The 20,762-nt window shown below is 45.7% G+C and overlaps 3 protein-coding genes across 9 annotated transcripts; 1 reads left to right on the forward strand and 2 right to left on the reverse strand.

The window, feature by feature from the left end:
- On the reverse strand, window positions 7,393–10,884 carry LOC110433612 (glycine-rich protein 1-like). Its single transcript, XM_021456090.1, has 2 exons — window positions 10,786–10,884; window positions 7,393–7,737 (listed from the first exon to the last, which is right to left on the reverse strand). The coding sequence occupies exons 1-2, from the start codon at window positions 10,882–10,884 to the stop codon at window positions 7,393–7,395; spliced, it is 444 nt and encodes a 147-aa protein (XP_021311765.1).
- LOC8061363 (protein LOW PSII ACCUMULATION 2, chloroplastic) lies at window positions 11,097–17,914 on the reverse strand. Of its 7 annotated transcripts, none has more exons than XR_002451326.1 (10): window positions 17,125–17,904; window positions 14,987–15,388; window positions 14,825–14,900; window positions 14,371–14,756; window positions 14,081–14,276; window positions 12,771–13,965; window positions 11,802–11,954; window positions 11,578–11,714; window positions 11,425–11,481; window positions 11,097–11,338 (listed from the first exon to the last, which is right to left on the reverse strand). XR_002451326.1 is itself a non-coding variant. In XM_021456934.1 (2 exons), the coding sequence occupies exons 1-2, from the start codon at window positions 17,714–17,716 to the stop codon at window positions 15,354–15,356; spliced, it is 627 nt and encodes a 208-aa protein (XP_021312609.1). In that variant the 5' UTR covers window positions 17,717–17,914; the 3' UTR covers window positions 14,908–15,353. The 7 variants fall into 7 exon arrangements, 1 of the variants encoding a protein (XP_021312609.1); XR_002451327.1 differs by lacking the exon at window positions 14,825–14,900 and having other exon boundaries at window positions 14,987–15,123; window positions 15,340–15,388; window positions 17,125–17,902; XR_002451322.1 differs by lacking the exon at window positions 14,825–14,900 and having other exon boundaries at window positions 11,128–11,338; window positions 15,340–15,388; window positions 17,125–17,426; window positions 17,459–17,914.
- Window positions 18,457–20,399, forward strand: LOC8061364. Its single transcript, XM_021457981.1, has 5 exons — window positions 18,457–18,843; window positions 18,929–19,034; window positions 19,137–19,448; window positions 19,524–20,017; window positions 20,112–20,399. Exons 1-5 carry the CDS (start codon window positions 18,514–18,516, stop codon window positions 20,112–20,114), a joined length of 1,245 nt encoding a protein of 414 aa, XP_021313656.1. The 5' UTR covers window positions 18,457–18,513; the 3' UTR covers window positions 20,115–20,399.

Here is a 20,762-nt window from a genome sequence, read left to right on the forward strand (position 1 = left end):
TGATGTCGGTCCATGTGTGTGAATTTGAGATCCTGGCGCACATGTGATTTGGCACCCGAATGCTCTTTTACATCCGGGTGTGACAGAAGTGGTATCAAAGCCGTGTTGACCGTAGGATCACGTAGCCTAGTTAGAAACAGCCGTCTAGATTGTCCCTTCTGGGTGGAATACACCATTGGATCTATTAACTACCTTACTAACCTGTCTCATTAGACTTTATCTATTGGCCTTATCTACTTACTTTTACTAACAGCTAGGTTTATTCACTTATTTCTTGCATTTATTACCTTGTTATCATTTATTGCTTTCTATTTCTCATATTGCATCTATATTCTTGTTTCAACTTTTACTACTTGTTATTTGAACCTTTCTTTTATACCTTGTCATTTATTATCATTCTACTCATATTACCTTCTTGTTCCTTGTTTTTCATTTATTACTTGAGTTATGTTTTATTTCTACCTTGGCAATAAATTTCATTACCTTGTTTTCACTTTATACCTTCATTACTTGCTTTTATATCTTACCATAAATACCAACAAAGTTCCTATTGTCCATCCATTGTATAATCTTGGTTCATCTTCATTACACATACACTTTTACCTTCATTTATGTTATTCATTTACCTATCATTGTCATGATCTATTAACCGTTTCCTGCATGTCTATGATCTTATGCATAAGTAGATGACTCGCCACCTGACCTGCCGCAAGAGCGTTATTCGTTTCCGCCCCGTTCAAGCCGTGGAGTTCTCGTTGACTGGTCGCGTGGATAACATCGTGTTCCAGCCTAACCAGCACCTTGATGACGGTGATAACCTCCAAGACGCGGAACCCTATGAAGGACAGCAACCACCTCCAGCTCTGGTGGTGCATGGAAGGGCGCCTTGCTGGGCACCTGGAGGAGATGATCCCTTCGGTGATGATGACATGGATGATGATGAGGATGATGATGATGAGGATGCACCTGGAGGACCTAGAGGACCCGGAGGACCCGGTGGACCTGGAGGACCTGGAGGTCAAGATGGACTTTTTGCTGCTGATGATGGGTGGATTGTGACAGTCTGCACCAGGGATGGTGGAGAGTGTTTCTTCCACAGCGAGCTGAAGCGTCTCCTTGACCAGCAGCTGGGACATGGCATGTTCTCAGTGGAGTACCGCAGTGAGCACTGGAGTCACCCAGACTACCCGGCGTACTGGAAGGTCTGGGCACACGTCGGCAGGCCTAACCCGACGTTGAGGGCACTAAGGATCATGTCTATACATGAGGCTGTGGCTGAGAGGTCTACCCAGATGGCGGGCATTAATGATGCTGCTCGCCAGGCTTTCTACGCATACCGTGATCACTTCTTCGAGGAGATCAGCCAGGATGAGCGTCGCTACTACCCTCGCCGTCGCCGTGGAGAGTTGGCGATGACTATTGCTTCCACCACTGATGAGCAAGACCCCCGCATGCACAGGACTGTCAAGCTGGTGGCGGTCACTAACACCGAGCTCAACAATTCACTAGTGGAGATGAAGCAAGTCAGGAAGGAGTTGGACGACGCCAGGAAGAGGATAGCACAGCTGGAGGCTCAGATCACGGGAGTGCCACCGCCTTCACCTAAGTGGCCTGCTTTCTCTCCGCCTCGTGAGGATCCCGCCTATGGGGATGCCAGCGCTCGTACTACTATAGAATAGGAGCTATTCCCAGCTTAGTAATAAAATAGTGCCACGCTCAGAACGTTAGCACGACCTTAGTTATGCGAGTCTATTGCTTAGTGGTTTGCTTAGTGTGCTTTGCTTGGTCTGTGTGAGAACTTGATTTATTATTGTGTTAATGGTGTGATTTGGTTCTTTGTAATGAGTGCGATGAGTTGTGGGTTATGTCCACAACGCACCAAGAATAAGATTAAGTATTAAGTTTATTTGAGATAGTTTGGGTTATCATCGGTCTCCTTCATTTGTGCCTTATCATATTTCATATCGCTTTATCTTATCAGTCTTACACTATCATGATCAGTTCATTATCTATATATTACATCTGTTGTGAGTACTGTGTTTATCAACTGAGAAAGGAAAGTAACTATCAGCTGGGTCATACTTTGAGGAAAGATTATTACATTGCAGTTTACATTACAGCTCAGGTTTACACATATGAACTACATCTGATTTATTATTTCTATATATCAGATGCCTGTCCACACCAGGAGCAACACCAATGGAGGAAACAATGGACAGTCCAACAACAACAACAATGATCAAAGCGGGACTAATGCCAACCCTCCTCCTCCTGGGAATCAGCCCATGACCATAGAGCAGTTGATGACTATGCAGACTCAACTGATGCAAGGGATGGCTCATATTATGAACCACATGCAGCAGAACCAAAACCAGAATCAGAACCAACATCAAGGAGGTAACAACGCGTTTGCCCCACCTAGGGACAAGCGTGGAGAGTTCATGAAGGGACGTCCACCGTTCTTCTCCCACTCAGCTGATCCTATGCAAGCTGAGGATTGGCTTAAGGCAGTGGAGAAGCAGCTGGTCATTGCTCAGTGCAATGACAGGGAGAAGGTTCTGTATGGCTCTGGGCAGCTTCAGGGAGCCGCACAGGACTGGTGGGATTCATACTGCTTTGCACATCAGGACCCGGATACTATCACTTGGGATGAGTTCAAGGCCGCCTTCAAGACTCATCATGTGCCTGCTGGATTGGTTAAGCTGAAGAAGAAGGAGTTTCTGTCTCTGAAGCAGGGCTCCATGACAGTTTGTGAGTACCGTGACAAGTTCACTCAGTTGTCGCGGTATTGCCCCAATGAAGTGGAGAATGATGAAGACAAGCAAGACCACTTCCTGGAAGGTTTGAATGATGGTCTGTCCTACATGATGTCAAATGTCAAGTATGCCAGTTTCCAGGAGATGGTGGACAGGGCTTTGGTGCTTGAGAGCAAGCGTCGTAAGATGGAGGACAAGAAGAGGAAGTATAACTCCTCTCAGCAGCAGGCTGGTGCCAGTCGTCCCCGTTACAACAACCAGCAGGGCCCTCAGTCTCGCCCTGCATATCAGTCAGGCAACCAAGGACAGCAGCAGAATGTCAGGTACAGCAACCCGAGTCAACAGACGAGCCAGCGCTACAACAACAACCAAGTGCAGCGCCCCGCTAGTCAGGCGCCTCGTCAGAATGCCCCAGCACCATCAGGCTCTCGCCAGAACTCCAACACTGTCCCAGCAAATCCCAATGCCAACCCCACCCCCACTGGAAATACCTGCTTCAAGTGTGGTCAGCTTGGACACTACGCGAATGCTTGCCCCCAGAGGCAGAAGAATAACAACAACAATGGAAGGGTGAATCATGTGAAGCTGGAAACTGCTGAGGAGGCTCCAGATGTGGTAGTTGGTATGTTTCTTGTCAACTCTTGCCCAGCTACTGTTTTGTTTGATACTGGAGCATCACATACTTTTATAAGTGCACAGTTTGTTGAGAAACATAGTATAGCCACCTGTACCATGCAAAACACCATGCTAGTTAAATCACCTGGGGGAAAGATGCATACTAATACTTTGTGTCCGGGAATGAGCATTAAAATAAGGGGGGTAGATTTTCCTGTCAATCCTATTGTGTTGGGTTCAGAAGGTTTAGATATGATATTGGGAATGAGATGGTTGTCCAAGTTTAAGGGTACTATTCAGTGTGCTGAGAAGACAGTGGCTCTAACAGCACCTAGTGGGAACAGAATTGAGGTCAGAGTTTCTATGTCACCTAGCAGTGAAGGAACAGTTTACCATGTGAGCAGTGGGTCAGTAGAAGACATTCGAGTTGTGAAAGAGTTCCCTGATGTGTTCCCAGAGGATTTGCCAGGTATGCCACCTGAACGTGAGATTGAATTTGTTATTGATTTATTACCTGGTACTGCACCCATATCTAAGAGACCTTATAGAATGGCTGTTAATGAGTTAGAAGAACTTAAGAAACAACTAAGGGAGTTACAGTCTAAGGGGTATATCCGTCCTAGTTCCTCACCTTGGGGAGCTCCAGTTATTTTTGTAGAGAAGAAGGATGGGACACAGAGGATGTGTGTAGACTATAGATCTTTGAATGAGGTCACCATTAAGAATAAATACCCTTTGCCTAGAATAGAGGACTTGTTTGACCAGTTGAAAGGAGCTTGTGTGTTTTCCAAGATAGATCTGAGGTCAGGTTATCACCAGTTGAGGATTAAACCTAGTGATATTCCAAAGACTGCTTTCACCACCAGATATGGACTTTATGAATATACAGTTATGTCTTTTGGGTTGACTAATGCTCCAGCTTACTTTATGTATCTGATGAATAAAGTTTTTATGGAGTATTTGGATAAGTTTGTGGTAGTCTTTATTGATGATATCTTGATCTACTCCAAGACTGAGGAAGAACATGAGGAACACCTAAGACTTGTGTTGCAGAAATTGAGGGAACATCAGCTCTATGCCAAGTTGAGTAAGTGTGACTTCTGGTTGAAGGAAGTGTCTTTTCTTGGTCATGTCATTTCAAATGGTGGAGTTGCTGTCAGTCCGAAGAATGTGGCAGATGTTCTTAAGTGGAGTCCACCTCAGACTGTTGGAGAGATCAGAAGTTTTCTTGGAATGGCCGGTTACTATCGGAGATTCATTGAGGGATTTTCCAGTATTGCCAAGCCCATGACTGCTTTGTTAGAGAAGGGTAAGCCATTCAAGTGGAATGAACAGTGTCAGGCTAGTTTTGAGGAGTTGAAGAAGAGGTTGACTACTGCACCAATTTTGACTTTGCCGGATGTGACTAAAAGCTTTTCTATCTATTGTGATGCTTCCAAGCAAGGTTTGGGATGTGTACTGATGCAAGAGGGAAAGGTGATTGCCTATGCATCTAGACAGTTGAAGAAACATGAGGTGAATTATCCAACTCATGACCTGGAGTTAGCAGCTGTGGTCCATTCACTGAAGATCTGGAGACACTATATTCTGGGTCATAAGTGTGATATCTACACGGATCACAAGAGTCTGAAATACATCTTCACTCAGAATGACTTGAATCTGAGACAGAGAAGATGGTTAGAATTGATCAAGGACTATGAACTGGAGATTCATTACCACCCTGGCAAGGCTAATGTAGTTGCTGATGCTCTGAGTAGAAAGAGTCAAGTAAATATGATGGAAGCCACGGAGTTACCGATGGAACTACTGGCAGAATTTGAGTATCTCAATTTGGGGTTTGTTGCTAAAACCCAAGGTACTTCCATGGACATAGAACCAACTCTTGAGCAAGAGATCCGAAAAGGTCAGAAAGAGGATGAAGAGATCAAAAAGATACTTAAGCTGATAGAGGAAGGTAGAGCACCTGGATTCAAAGTTGATCAAGAAGGGATTGTTTGGCACAAGAACCGATTGTGTGTCCCTGATATTCAGAGAATTAAGGATGTGATACTGAAGGAGTGCCATGAATCTGCTTACTCTATTCATCCAGGAGGTACTAAGATATATCAGGACTTGAAGCAAAACTATTGGTGGCCTGGTATGAAGAAAGATATTGGTGAATATGTGGCATTGTGTGACACCTGTCAGAGAGTGAAAGCGGAACATCAGAGGCCAGCAGGGTTGTTGCAACCATTGAAGATACCTGAGTGGAAGTGGGATGAGATCAGCATGGACTTCATAGTGGGATTGCCGAAAACTCAACGAGGTTATGACTCAATATGGGTTGTAGTAGATCGATTGACCAAGGTAGCTCATTTCATACCGGTCAGAACTAACTACCGTGGGGATCAGTTAGCAGAAAAGTATATGGAACGGATTGTGTGTCTGCATGGAGTTCCTAAGAGGATTGTGTCTGATAGAGGTACACAGTTTACATCAAAGTTTTGGGAGAAGCTACATGATGCTTTGGGAACCGAGCTCAGATTCAGTACTGCTTATCACCCTCAGTCCGATGGTCAGACAGAGAGAGTCAACCAGATAGTAGAGGATATGCTCAGGTCTTGTGCTTTACAGTATGGGGATAGTTGGGATGCTAATTTGCCCTACGCTGAGTTCTCCTATAACAACAGTTATCAGACTAGTCTTAAGATGACTCCTTTTGAAGCCTTGTATGGAAGGAAGTGTAGGACTCCATTGTTCTGGAACCAGACTGGTGAAAGGCAAGTGTTCGGCCCTGATTCATTGAGAATAGCCGAAGAAAGAGTTCAGTTCATCCGACAAACTCTGAAGGCAGCTCAGTCTAGACAGAAGAGTTATGCTGATGTGAGACGAAGGGAACTTGTATTTCAGGCAGGTGATTATGTATACCTGAAAGTGTCTCCGATGAGAGGTCTAAAGAGATTCAATGTCAAGGGAAAGCTAGCTCCAAGATACGTTGGTCCTTTCAAGATCTTGGAAAGAAAAGGAGAAGTGGCTTATGAGCTTGAACTGCCTGTTAGTTTATCCAACGTGCACAATGTTTTCCATGTCTCCCAATTCAAGAAATGTTTGAGAGTGCCTGAAGAACAGTTGCCACTAGAGGAACTGGATCTACAGGAGGATCTAACTTATGAAGAGAGCCCTATCAAAGTCCTGGACACAGCAGAGAGAATTACCAGGAGTAAAACTATCAGGATGTGTAAAGTACAATGGAAACACCATTCCGAGGAAGAAGCAACCTGGGAAAGGGAAGATGATCTAATATCCAAATACCCTCAGTTATTCCCTGGTTCATCCTAATCTCGAGGACGAGATTCTTTTAAGGGGGGTAGGTTTATAACACTCCAAATTTTTGAATTTCAAATTTAGTTTAAATTTGATTTAATTTTGGCTCAATTTGAATTTTTGGGAATTATTAAATAATTTACAAAATTAAATAAAATTAAATATAAGGTAGAAACATGTTTGAGTTTGCATTCATGCTGCAGTATAATTTTTGCTTGATTTTATTTACTTGTTTGTTTGTGCCTTTATTTAAATTTTGGAGCAATAATTAAATAGGAGAAATCTGTTTAAAAAAAAAAAAGAAAAAAAAGGGGCAAGCGCCCTCTCTGGGCCGGCTTCTCCCCAGCCCAGCAGCCGCGCCCCCCTCTCCCTGCTTCGGCCCAAGCCGCGGCCCAGCAGCGCCCCTGCTGCCCTGCTGCCCACTGCCGCTGACGGGTGGGCCCCACCCGTCAGGGCCGCCCCCAACCTCCCGTCCGAAACGGACGGGGCAGCCGCAGCGCCGCCTCTCGGCTTCCGTGCCGCGCGCGGAACGAGGACCCCGGGACCACCCTATTTAAGCTCGGCCTCGCCCGCACGCGCCCCTACGCGAAACCCTAGCCCGAGCTCGCCGTATTCCGCAGCGCCGCCGCCGAACTCGTCGAAGTCCGCGCCGCCGCCGTCGAGCTTCTCTTTGCCGCCGACGTTTCGCGAAGGTGAGAGTCCCATCGCGTTCGCCTCGTCAAGCCGACCCCGACGGTGCCCTTGGCTCGCCTCCCCGCGCCTCGAATCGCCGCCGCGACGAGCTCCGGGCGGCGCCAATGGCGCCACCACCGCCCGCCGGCCGTCCCTGCGCCCGCACCGCCCCTGCACCGGCGCGCGGTCCACCATGGACCGCGGCCCTGCGCCCCGTGCGGCCGGTCCACTGGACCGAGTCCAGGAGGCCGCCGCCCCGCCGCTCCGCAGGCGCGGTCCACCATGGACCGCGGCCTGTTCCCCCCCCCGCGCCCGGTCCACAGCACAGTGCCGTGGACCGGCCACTCCCGAGCCGCCACGTGGCCGAGCCGGCCAGCACCCACGCGCGCCCCTGCACGTTTTGCAAAAAGGCCCCTGTTTTTATTTAAAATTAACCCGCCATCCTATGCAGTTTAAAATAATTAAGTTTATGCCCTTAGTTCTTGCAGTTTAACCCCTGGCTCGGTTAGAATTTATATATTTAATCCTAAATGCTTTTTAATTCAGTTTTAATTAGTTTTATTACGAAAAATAGTTCAGTTTATCTACAGAAATGCCATTTAACTTGTTTTGGTCATAACTTTTGCGTCGTAACTCCGATTTAGGCGATTCTGGTCGCTATGGTTTCGTTTCATCGAGTAGAATACAGTAGTGCAGTTGCTTTATGCTTTTGCATGCTTTGGTGTACTGTTTCTGATTAAGTTTGTTTGCTTGCATGTATTGTTCCTATGATTGATGATTGTCGCGTTTAGCCAACGAGACGTTCGCGAAGGAAGAGGTTCAGGATCCCGCTGAGTTCGAGCAACCCGACTTCGATCAAGGCAAGTGCAGACACCGTTTGATCATTTTGAACCTACTCATTAATGTCATTTACTTTATATGCATGTGTCCAATGAATGCAAACCCTAAGGACATGACTAGCTTTACTTACTATTCCTTGTTCACCTGGGGTTATATATTTGGGTAGACTAGGCTATACTAGGTCTGCTTAGCTGCTCTACTCATCCTATACACATGTCTAAACAAGAATTACTCTCTACTTAACTTGATGCTTAAACTGTGCTGAATCTTTGGTCACTGCGGTGATGGCGATGTTGGATGCTTATGAGCATCGTGATGATGGTGGTGACAGGGGGAGCGGGTACCGTTGGTGGTCCGGTTTGCCGGGCGTACCCGTCTCTGCTCTCCGTAAGGACTTAGTCAGGGAGCGGCCCCCTGGGACTTACAGTGCAGCTCCAAGCTATATGGCTCTGGCTTGACTAATTAGCAGGACCTCCACTAGTAGGGTGTTACTTTCCGGGTAGGCGTGAGGAAGTAACTTGGGTAATGAATATTAAGTTGTCGGTTGATCGGTACGCCATGGCTATGGGTATCGACTGCCGAGCGCCCCGGCAAAAACTTGCGAGTGGCATCCTATTAGTTGGACCCTGTGAAAGGTCTCGTAGTGAGACCCTGCCTGCTCACCCTGGAAGTGTTTTGGGGAGTCGCGACCCCGGGCAAATGGGAATCACGACTTGGAGTGAACGTGCACACCTCTGCAGAGTGTAAAACTGATATATCAGCCGTGCTCACGGTCACGAGCGGCCCAGACCCTCACTTGATGAGCAAATTGGATTCACTGGTTGCTTGGAGATGGAACTTGGCGAGGTTGCTACCTCGTGTTTTGGCGGAATGGCTATTCCGTGTTGGCAGGATGGCTATCCTGTGTTAATAATTGGGGTTAATCCCTGGACTTCTATAATTATTAGGATAGTCATTTAAAAGATGCTAATTACTACTTACACTAATTAAGGGTTGGGTTTATGCTACTTATATTTAGTAATAGGTTGTTCCGGTAATTGTTATAATTAAAAGTGATCAACTAAAATGCTACCGCAGCCAAACCAAGTCAGCTTTACCTTGTTTTAAGCCTTGCATGTCATTACTTTCCGTCTGTGCTTGCTGAGTTCGACATGAGCTCACCCTTGCTATAATCATTAAAGGTTGCTCGGACGATCAGGAGTACAATTGCGATTTCCCTGAGGACTACCCTGAGTCTCCTGGTTGTTAGGCTCGTGTGGTTCTACCGTCGACCTTCCTGTGGCAAGGTGGTCCTGCTACGTCGGCGTTTAGTTTTCCCTTTACTTATGGAACAGTTTAGTTTATGTTTCCCCTCCGCACTTTGATAAACATTTGGCTTGTAATAATGTTACTTTTACTCTCATTTATGTAATTCGTTTGAACACTGTGTTTTGTACCATTGATGATGTCGGTCCATGTGTGTGAATTTGAGATCCTGGCGCACATGTGATTTGGCACCCGAATGCTCTTTTACATCCGGGTGTGACAGCACATCAGGTTGGTTTCGATATTTCTAAAAAAACTACTCTCTCCGTTCCAAAAAGTGACCTTTTGACTTTCAGACATCGTGTTTGATCGTTCACCTTATTTTAAAATGTTATGTAAATTGTATATAAATAAATTCTTATTAAATTATTTCTAATGATAAAATAAGTGATAATAAAATAGATAGTATTTGTATAAACAATTTTGAATAAGACGGACAGTCAAACAACATATCTGAAAATAAAAAAAAAATAACACTTTTTGAGACGAAGGGAGTACAGTATAATAAACCTTATAAATCAGCATAAGCATATGCATTATCTTGATCTTTGGTTATTCTACATAGGTAAATCACATTTGATAAAATTATGTTTCGTTGTTTACATTTTGTACACGTAATCAACTATCTCATGTTTACACGGAATACATAAGACTTCGAAATTTTCTACATGAACAAGTTTTGTCTTGTAGGTTGACCACACACTTGAAGTCATTGCTCCCCTTCCCACAAACTTCAACCGTACCCGATCATCTAGTCACATTCATCTCCAAATTGAAACTCTCCTTTAACCTCTTTCTTGATGTGTGGCAAAATTAATCATTCAAAAAAAATATTTTTTTGCTATTGTCCTCCATTTATCCTACTTCCCCATTAGTTATATGATTTTATCCATCAAATCATCCAAGTTCATTGCCCTACAACTCTTAATCTAGTTATTGAAACTCTCAATTAGATTGTACATAGTCAACCTTGCAATGAGTTACAAATTGGCTTCTTGTCCATATCCTTTCATGGCATGCCCTTATGTAATTCATTGCATTTGGTATAGCTTCATCCATTGCTTGCCAATACTTCTAAAAAATATGGAGACCATTAATAGGCCGTCGCCCATAAGTGGTCATAAAACACCTTTTTCCTTGATATTTTTTCTAAGTTGGTCACCAAATGGGATATGCACTCCCTTTGTTCAGCAGCTAGGAACACTGCTTGAACTAGTCGTTAACAGGACGACCAATCCGGTGCTCAACGGATACCTCCGGTGAATGTTTTTGCCTCAAAGTCCATGTTGCAGACCTCACTGGAACTCCAGTCTAGTGGGAGCTCCGGTGCGTCGGACACGCCCAGTGAATTCACGTGCTCCCCAACACTACTGCAACCTCTATCGTGACCCATGTCCGCTGGAAGTAGGTCTGATGTGCACCGGACATCAAGATGCTACTCCTGTTCCTCAACTGAAAAATGGGCACTACAGGTCTGGTGCACCCTGAACACGTTGGTTGCATGCACCGGACCACCAACTCATTCATTTGGCTCTTTGAGTTAGATTTTGTCTTTAACTGATTTTGGGCTTTAGCCGAGCTACCTAGCTCTAGTTTTCACACTAGTGAAATGCGCGCGTCATCGCGCGCGTAGGGATGCATGTAAGAAATATATCAGATAGCACATACATAGAGCCACTTCATACATAGATCATAGGTACATATATTTGTACATAATGGTTGGTGCGATTTATATAAGGTGGGATTATACATGCTGGTTGATGGATATATAGATTGAGTGAATGCGCTGATCTTAAATTCGGAGCTTCGGTCTGAAAGGTCTGCCTTCGTAGTGGTGGTCCATTAATCTGTAAAGTTAGCTGAGTTTGTAAATGGTATTTTACCTTATATCTTGTAATGTTAATATATGTAAGATGGCAGAATTGGGTTGTACCTGAATATTCGTAGAAGCACATGCATTCAGTATGGTGACTGCATCCGGATAGGCCACCTGATGTAAGCAGTACTTTATTTTATATGGATGGTTTGTTTGAGTGTAGTGGTCAATGGCATATTTTTTTTTTAAAAAAAAAAAGAGGTAGTGCACCTGGAGAATATGTGGACGATGTATCTCCCTGATGATCTCCGTGGTCAATAGGACATATGTCATTTGGGCACATATGTCATTTGGGCTGACACAGCTACGATTTCTCTGTAGGATTGTGGCTAAAGTGGCATCTTCATCTGAAAGGTAGTAATAAGTTATTAGTGCTGATTGTAGTAAGAAAATGAAAATAATATGGTGGAAAACTGTGTCATATTGATTTGGACCTTGCGATATTTCAGGTGTCGCATCAATACTCTGGCAGACTGGTCTGATTCTGTACCAGATTGGCCACACTTTGAGGAAGATGTCGTCGTTTCTCTTTTTTTTCACACCGAGTGTTGCATTGGTTGGAATAGCAGGGAGATTTGATGTGATAGCTTGGACCCAACATTTGTAGAACACAAAGTTAATCCTCTCTATTTCACAGAATTTTGATAGCAAACGTTTGACGGTGTGGTTATTGCAAAGGTGTGGCGGGATACCGGAAATTTCTATATCTATGGCTGGTTGGGAATATTAAATAGAAAAGAAAAGGAGGCACCAATATGCAATAATTCATTATTAAATATTCGATTTAATCGATAGTAACCACACTCATCCACTAAACTGAAGCCTCCCAACAAATAAAAACATGCACCCAAAGCAGGCATTGGCAACTAAATAAAGGGCTTTCTGAAACCAAATCTGGAACTTATTCACTGAAACCTACACTCAAAAGCATCCACCTGAAACACAGTTTCCACATGTTGAAGTTTGGGAAACATAATCTGGAAGTATAAACGTGGAGTATGAAATTCTGGATAACTATGAGTCATTGTAGTGGCAGGCATAGTCCCTATTAAATCATTAATAAGTATGGATTACCGCAGTGGCAAACACAGTCTGGATCTGTAAACATGGACTGTCGAATTATGTGGACCAATGTTTTTGGAGAACACAATCTGAATTTCTAAACATGGACTGTCAAATTATGGAGACAACAGTTTACCACATTCTGAACATTTGGGAATCATAGTATTAAATGATAAGCAGGAGTTGTTTTTGACGGTGCTTTGCAAAGCATCAAATGAAGAACCAGATTGCACAAATAAATGTGAAAACAAAAATAACAGGGGAAACATGTATTCTTCCCAAAGCATAACAACATTTTGCACATCATGCATCGTACATATATGTAAAAAGACATCAGTTACCTGAAGTTCAACAGGGGAGCAGCACGCAAGTCCACAAACACCTAACCTCACAAGGCAGCAAGGTAGAGCAGGAACCCGGTAAAAGAAACCGATGGGAGTGTACAGGAACCGGATTCCTGGAGCCCCCCCGTTGGTTGAAGAGCAGGGGAGGCCCCCGCCGGAGGCGACTAACACGGCCGCCAACAGCAGGGGCGCGCACCTGGAGGCAAGGCGTGCCGAAGCTAGGGTTCCACAAATTCGCGGGCAAGATAGTAGCGCAGGAACGAATCAAACTACGGCACAAAAATAGAGAAGTCCAGCGGCTGGAAACAAGGGAGGGGAAACACAGAGGAGGGGTTCCGCAGCGACACTGGAGGACCAGCGCCGGCCGGGCAAAGGACAGCAGGAAGACGGAGAGGCACGGGAAGGGTTACGAAGGGGAAAGAAGAAGGTGAGGGAAAGAAGCTGGAGATGAGAAGTTGGAAGCTGAGTATATATATCTCTCTTCCTGGATTCAAGCCGGGAGCCAAATAAGTCATTAGAAATAGCTAGAAGCCCTTAGAAGCAACGTGGAGCGATTAAAGCTGAAGCCGCTTCAAACATTCATGGCCACACGATTCGTGATCGGACGTCTAGGAAAATTATGGGAGACGTGGCACCTGGTTCTGGCCGGGAAGCTGGTGGCTTATTTAGGGGAGAAAGTGTGCACCATATCCACTCATTGGACTCAACTAGGTCAAGTTACTCATTCATACACCTTCTTATAGTATGACCAAAGGAAAAATAAAGATTATAGAACTAATCTGAGTGTCTCTCAACACTATTGACACTTAGAACTAGTCAATCCTTAATCTTCATACTCATCCTTTGAAAAACCAAAGAATACCAACTAGGGGTATGAAAACTATGATTGCCCAACAATCATCATTATCGTGGCCTCACTTAAGTAATGTCGTTACAAAACACAAATTAGTCACTATATTTGTGTCATCATTAACCACCTAAACTAAATTAGAAACTGCAAACACGGTACGATTAGAATAGTCTATAGGGAACAATTAATACAATGCTGAGCAAAAGACTCATGTATCTGACTTATGTATCTGCATTGTGCTAAGTTGTACTTCATATCCTCACATATACCAATCGCAGCAGCCATTTCTGTTGTAGTGTATTTTTTACGATATTCTGACATCTTTGTTAAAGCACACATTCTCTGAAAGCAAAGAATAACGAGAGTCAGTATTAGTATGACTTAAAAAAATAAGACAATATAATATATCACCTAATTTATCTTATTGAAGTTAGACTCCATGCAAAAATATACTTACGCAAAATTTCAAGTCCATGTGATGCTTCATAATATTATTATAATTTTTCATTATATTATACTCTCGAGCCGCCTGAAAATGAACTCCTATTTCGAAACAGTTCTCAGGGATGTCTCGATTATTCATTAACAACTCTTACAGATCCTAAACACTTAGAGCAATCATAGAGGGATGAAAACCTTTAACCCAAGGCTTCCTACAAAGCATTAGACATAGTTGATTATTTCCGTCATATAAGATAGCATACTATCATTAGTAAATAAAGTAATTAAAATAAGCAAGTAGCTTACTTCAAAATCGCTTCATCCTGAATTGCCATGACATAGTCACATAGTAATAGTAATTCAGTCATCTCTTCATTACTCATTGGCATATCTTTCATGACCTCAAATGCCCAAAACTCATCATCTTCTTGGAGGACATGGACTTGTGAGGATTTGTTGTGTGTCTGTATATGTTGGGTGTCCGTTTGAACCACTGAGCATTCGACTTCCTTAGAATGTTTTCTCTTTTTCATAGATGCTTGATGAGCCATCTTTGGGTTTTCTATTATGGTACAGTCACTTGGACTTCCAATATTTTCATTGCTATCAAGATATGGACAACCCTTTCGTTTATTTAAGTCCGTCGATAATAAAATCGCCGTAAGCTTTAGTCTAAACGCTTTCATATCATCCTGCATATTACATAGTATGAACCTAGTTAAATATTAATTACAAACCCACAGCTAGGGTGCTAGATTACCTAATTGAAATTATCTGATAATTCATTCCCGGTCCAATATTCCATAAAATTTATTAAGAATAATCCGCATGAAAAACTACATACAATATGAACAGAGATTTATATACACATTAGATAAAATGGCAAAGTTACAAAATATATGACACCATTATTTCAACATACCCATCTTTTTGTAAGAATTTGTCACGAAAAATCTCCTTGACCGGTCAATCATCAACTTTAACATCACGCCATTTATGCTCTTTTAGGCCTTTCTCCTCATTAAATACGAATTCCACGGTCAAGATTCAATTTGCATCCTGTCTCTAGCTATGTTAGTACTAAAAAACATTGTTACCACATTAATAAGGAAAGTTCATGTACAACAATTTTATACAACTCACAACCCAAGTTCTTAAACCATTCAATGCGATCCTGATTTACGGAGACATTGCACATAACAGGTTGTTAACTTGTTATATAAAGGAATACACTGTTGATTTGAAACGTTAAAAAGAACCTAGGAAAATTCACACCTGAAGCAAGATTTTCATTCGTTCGAGTGGAGCAACAGCAGTACGTGACCTGTGCAAAACACAAATGAAGTAATTTAGAGCATGCAGGGACACTAATAGTTATCCAGATTCCAGGCCAATAGTTTGTTTAATTTACAAGCCAAAATGAAGCACATCAATGAGCAAAGACCATTTCATCAACATATCATTAAGATATTCCTAGTTCCCATCTGTGTTTTCAGTATGCATCATTTGAAAATGATCAAAACGAATTAAGTAGGAAAATAGTTTAGGCTCTGACTTCAGATGACTATTAAAGCATAATTTGGCTAGTCCTAACAAAGTAACAATGGAAGACAAGATCAAGTCGCCATAGTCTTCTACCAACCAAGAACATCAGATAAAGTAAACATTGGTAGGCCTTCAGTGTTGCTGATGTAGATGATATGCAGTGATGACAGATGATAATAGGAAGAACAATATACTACTCAAAAATACTAAATACGTCTAAACTAATTCCAAATAGCGAAAAGTGGCGAGAGGCTGGGCAGAGACATCAACAACAAAATTCTGATACATGAACTCAGTGACGAACCGTTCCTTTTTAGGTAGATTTGTTAGTTATTACTGAACAGTGAACATTGACCAAACCAGAAAGACAGCTCGCTATGTCTATCTAGAACACAGTTTTACTATTTCCTTAAAAAAACAAATCCATCCTCGGATGAGCAAACTCTGTAGAGCACTGGACGCATCTCTAGCAATTTACCTCTACAAATGGCGGGAGCGCCCCACGCAGCTAGGGTGGACACGTCACCCGCATTATTTTGATTGGGCCACGTAGTCCCGAAATCCATTTGCGCGGCCAGCAACGAGCCACGTCGCCCTAAAAAACATCCACATATATTGGCCCGTGCTCTCCCACCTCACCGAGAAAAAAAACTACCCGTCCCTCCCTCTCTCTTCCTCCTTCGGTCTCTCTAGATGCGGCGGCAGGTGGGGCGATGGCGCCCCCCACGGGCGACGCACCGGAGCCCGCCCCCGCTCCCGGCTCTCCTTTCTCCCTCTCCTCCCCCGGCGTGTCTGGTGCTCCTCTGAGGTAGCTGTGGCGGCAACAGCGCACCAGACGGCCAGTGGCGAGGCTTCGTCGCGGACGTCCCTCTCCGTCTCCCGATGTGGCGCTTGTGGTGGGGACATGGTGGCCCCTTGCGTGGCGCACCGGCGCCTGGCCGGTGGCCCTCGGCACGGTGTGGCCACCAAACGCCCAAACAACAAACTACTCGGATTTAAGGTCCAAAAGAGGACCATTATGGCAACTGGCAAAGACGCATATGCATCTGAAATTTTTTTAATTATTCTTAGGAATGGAATCCTGTTTTGAGAATTAATAGCAGATCAACCAAAACTCAAGAATCAAGCCTCTAAATGTATTAGACTGAGCTACAGTATAGCTTCTCATTCTTTGAGAAACCATCTACTGATTTGCACAATCAGGGAAGCAAGTACCAGAGTAGGTTGAGTTAGAACAAGACCATACTCACTTTTTTCTATCGTGCTCTACTAATTTGCTCATTGCTCAATCAGGTAAGCTGTTAGTTTTCTTAGTATAGCGTTTTTGTTCCTTCACTGTCAGTTTCATTTGTAGAAAAGCATTTATATAGTACTAATGAATGATATACGCATTCTGAGCAATCCATAGTTTCGGTGAAAAACATATAAGGTCCTAATGAATCTGATTCCCATCACAACCAACTATAGTTATACAGTCTGCAACATATGGGACCAAATTGCGAGTGCAGATATTACCGGAGGCAACGAGTCCGATGCCCTCGACAAGGATGATGATGGCGAGTCCCAGCCAGGCAAGGAGGAAGGAGTTCTCGTTGGCCTGCCGCTGCCGCAGCTTCTCCTCCGTGGACCCCTTCCCAACGACGCCCCCGACCGTGGACACTGCCTCCTGCTGTTGCTGGAAGATGGACGCGCTTCGTGCCGGCCCGCGGCGGACTACGGGCGACGGAGGCTCCAGCACCTTGGTGTCCTGGACCTTGCTGCCGCTCTGCCGAGTCCCAGCCAGGCGAGGAGGACGGAACACGGAGGGGATGGGGGGCCTGCCGCTGCCGCACACGGAGGGGATGGGGGCCTGCCGCTGCCGCAGCTTCTCCGAGTCGATGCGGATCACGGACCTCCGTTGCCGGGCCTGCCGGTGCCGCACACGGAGGGGATGGGGGCCTGCCGCTGCCATAGCACGGAGGGGATGGGGGGGGGGGGGGGGCTGCCGCTGCCCAGCTTCTCCGCGTCGATGCGGATCACGGTCACCGAGTCGATGCGGATCACGGAGGGGATGGGGGGCCTGCCGCTGCCCAGCTTCTTCGAGTCGATGCGGATCACGGACCTCCATTGCCGGGCCTGCCGCTGCCGCACACGGAGGGGATGGGGGGCCTGCCGCTGCCCGGGATCGGGGTCTCTGCTCATTGCTCACGGTGAAGATAGGAAAGGGGGAGGGGATCACGGAGGGGATGCCGGTTTCCAAAGTTTGGACGCTGGGGAGCCGCAGCGGATGCACGACGGGACACGGCAGAAGGACGAAACCAAAAGCCACACTAAAAAAGTTCTTGTTTTAGTCTTTTTATTAGTTATTATTATATATAGGAGATTTTTTTTGTGAATTATACACTTCAATCAATACACGCTTCTAGCAAAGATTACAATATTTTCTGAAATATAACAAATCTGCAGAGGGTAAAACACGCCAAAAAAAATGTATTGGTAGATCTAAATCCATGGTCGAAATCATGTGAATCGTGTTCGAGGCCGTATAATTTAGATAGCTATAGCTATGGCCAGCCGACTTGACAAAAAAAAGGTCTCTTTCTCTTGAACATATCTTATGGAGGATTTTATCCATGTACATGATCACATAGGATGCTACTACTCCGAGATAATTAGCATGTTCACTTGGCATAGCTGACATATTTAGCAGATAAGCTCAAGTGAACAAGTTAGAAATTCCAGCCTTATTTATTCAAGGAATTCCAGCAGGTTTCATATGCACTTTTATACTTGATTTGATGAATCTCACAAATATGCATTTTATATGAATCTTAGAGCATATCAAACCTGGGGTCCCACCATCTCGTCCTGCCAGCTGGGCCCAACCGGTTCCCGTACATCGCAGCAATCAGCAGCAACCGCCTGATGAATTTTGCTCTACAGCAACCACTCCCTCCATCACCACTCTGCTTCGTTCGAACTCCTCTCTTCCTTCCTCGTCTCAGTGTCTCACCCAACCCACGATCCGAGAACGCAACCTCCTCCATGGAGCAAGACGAGCGCGAGGTCCCTGACCTGCCTGAGGGGAAGGAGAAGGAGCAGGGAGGCGGTGCTCCGGCGCCGGGCGGGGTGGCCGTTGCAGAGGGCGGCCTGGCTAGCGGGGCCGCTTCATCGGAGCAGGAGGGCGTCTCGGGGGCGGGCAATGGCGGTTGCCATGCCGCTGCTGCATCGGAGAGCGACAACGAGGATCTTGAGGCGATCTTTGCTTCGGTGAGGCGAGTAGCGATTCTGCATTCTGGAATGCCCCGTTCTTGATTTCGTTCTTGGTTCGTTGTAACAGGAAGCTTTGATGGAGAAGTTGGAAGGGGTCGCTCCGGTGGGCAATGCCGGCCGTGGCGATGCGCCGGGGAGCGGTAGGAACGAAGACCCTGCGACGATTCACTTCGGTAAAGGCTTCCATCCCAGCCCAAAGACCAAAGTGCTCCCCTGTTCCTTGTTTGTCTTCTTGATTCTGAGTTTCTAACTGACCATGGATTTGGATTTCTCAGAGCCTCGAAGGTTTCGACCGGCCAGGCGAGCGGTCGCGCACGCGATGCCGCCATCGTCCTACCGCCGCCTGCCACTCCGAAGCAGGAAGCAGTACAGCCCGACCCGCTTCATCTTCGCGGGAGACGCAGCGTCGGGCATCGTCAATGCTGATGATGCTGGCACGTCAGAAGCAGCAAGCGTCCCACTTCCCACCGCCAGCATCGGCTCACCGTCGGCGACGTCGCGATCCGCCGGTGTCTCTGCATTGGCCAATGCCGGGCATGGCGCCAAGAACGAAGCGACGGTCTCGTCGACGGCGACGAGATGCTCTGGTAAGGTGTATATAGCCTCGAGCGCATTCGTTCTTTGACGTCTTTCTGATGCATCTGGTCGAACGCGTCTGCCAGAGATTGACGTTGCGGTTGACAAGCCGTGCTCCGACGATCACAACACCGAGTCGAAGGATGTGGAAGCGGGGCGGGCATCCTCGTCATGCCGCCATCCTTCTCGCAGCAGGAAGCAGCGCCGCCCTGATCGCTGCATCTCTGACCCCGAGGAAGAAGCCGGTGCCGCAGCCGCAGCCCGTGCCAAGGCTCGTCGGGGAAACGTTGTCCTCGACAGGTTCCTCACTTACCTGATCCGCACCTCGCCGGAACAGAGGCCGGAGTGGGTGAGGAATGTCATGGCAGACGATGTCGGCGTCCAGGAGCAGCGTGGCAGCAATGTCTCGAGGACGGAGACAGCGGGCAGTCCAGAAGGGCCGCCGGATGGGAGCGCAAGGATTCTCGCCATTGTTGCCATTCTCGGCGCTTCCCTGGCGCTCAGCTTGGTCTCGTGCGTGCTCTTCTACATCGTCGATCAGAGAACAGGCTCTGGGCTGCCCGACACGAACCAGAAGAAGGTAAGCGTCTCGCTTCTGACGTCTGATGAGTGATTACTGATGGCTGATCTGCCTGCTGCTTCTGGGTTCTGACATGAATATGTCTGTTCTTCAGTGAGCCATCTCAATGGTCAGGCTTCAGCGTTCAGCAAAGGCTGCAAGTTCATGTGGTGTTGTTGCAAAGCAGTGAAATGTGAAATCCTTGGAGTTGAAATCTGTAACAAGTGGAAGTGTTTTGTGTCTGGAAAGTTTACTGTAGTGGGGAATTTAACTGAGTTATTGCTGTTCACTATATTCACTATATAGTTCTTGTACATCTGCTTTCAGAGTGACAGGAAGGTGACCTTTTCTGTGTTTAAACTCTCAGCTTCGCAGTTTCCGAATTATTATATCCATTAGTCTATGAGTCTATCTATACAATAGTGTTAAAAGATGAAAATATACACTGTTTGGGATTCGGAAAGCAATTCTTCACGGGCCTGTATTTTTTTTTCTTTTTCTCATGCGGAGCCATTGGATGATGATCTACCGACTAAGAGCCATTGGATGATGATCTACCGACTAAGATTATGTGCATTGTTCATCTTACTCTCGCCTCTGCACCAGCCTGACCAGCCACCAGCATCCCCCGCCACGCCGTGCTGCCCACCAACTGCCGCCGGCCCGCCGCGCCGACCATGCCTTCCCCTAATTTCAATCGTGTGACCTTGCCGTCTACCCCTCGCCACTATTGTCGTCACTGGCCATCTAGTTGCCCTACCCCGCC

This window comes from Sorghum bicolor, chromosome 3 (genome assembly GCF_000003195.3).
Source record: "Sorghum bicolor cultivar BTx623 chromosome 3, Sorghum_bicolor_NCBIv3, whole genome shotgun sequence".
Classification (NCBI taxonomy): domain Eukaryota; kingdom Viridiplantae; phylum Streptophyta; class Magnoliopsida; order Poales; family Poaceae; genus Sorghum; species Sorghum bicolor.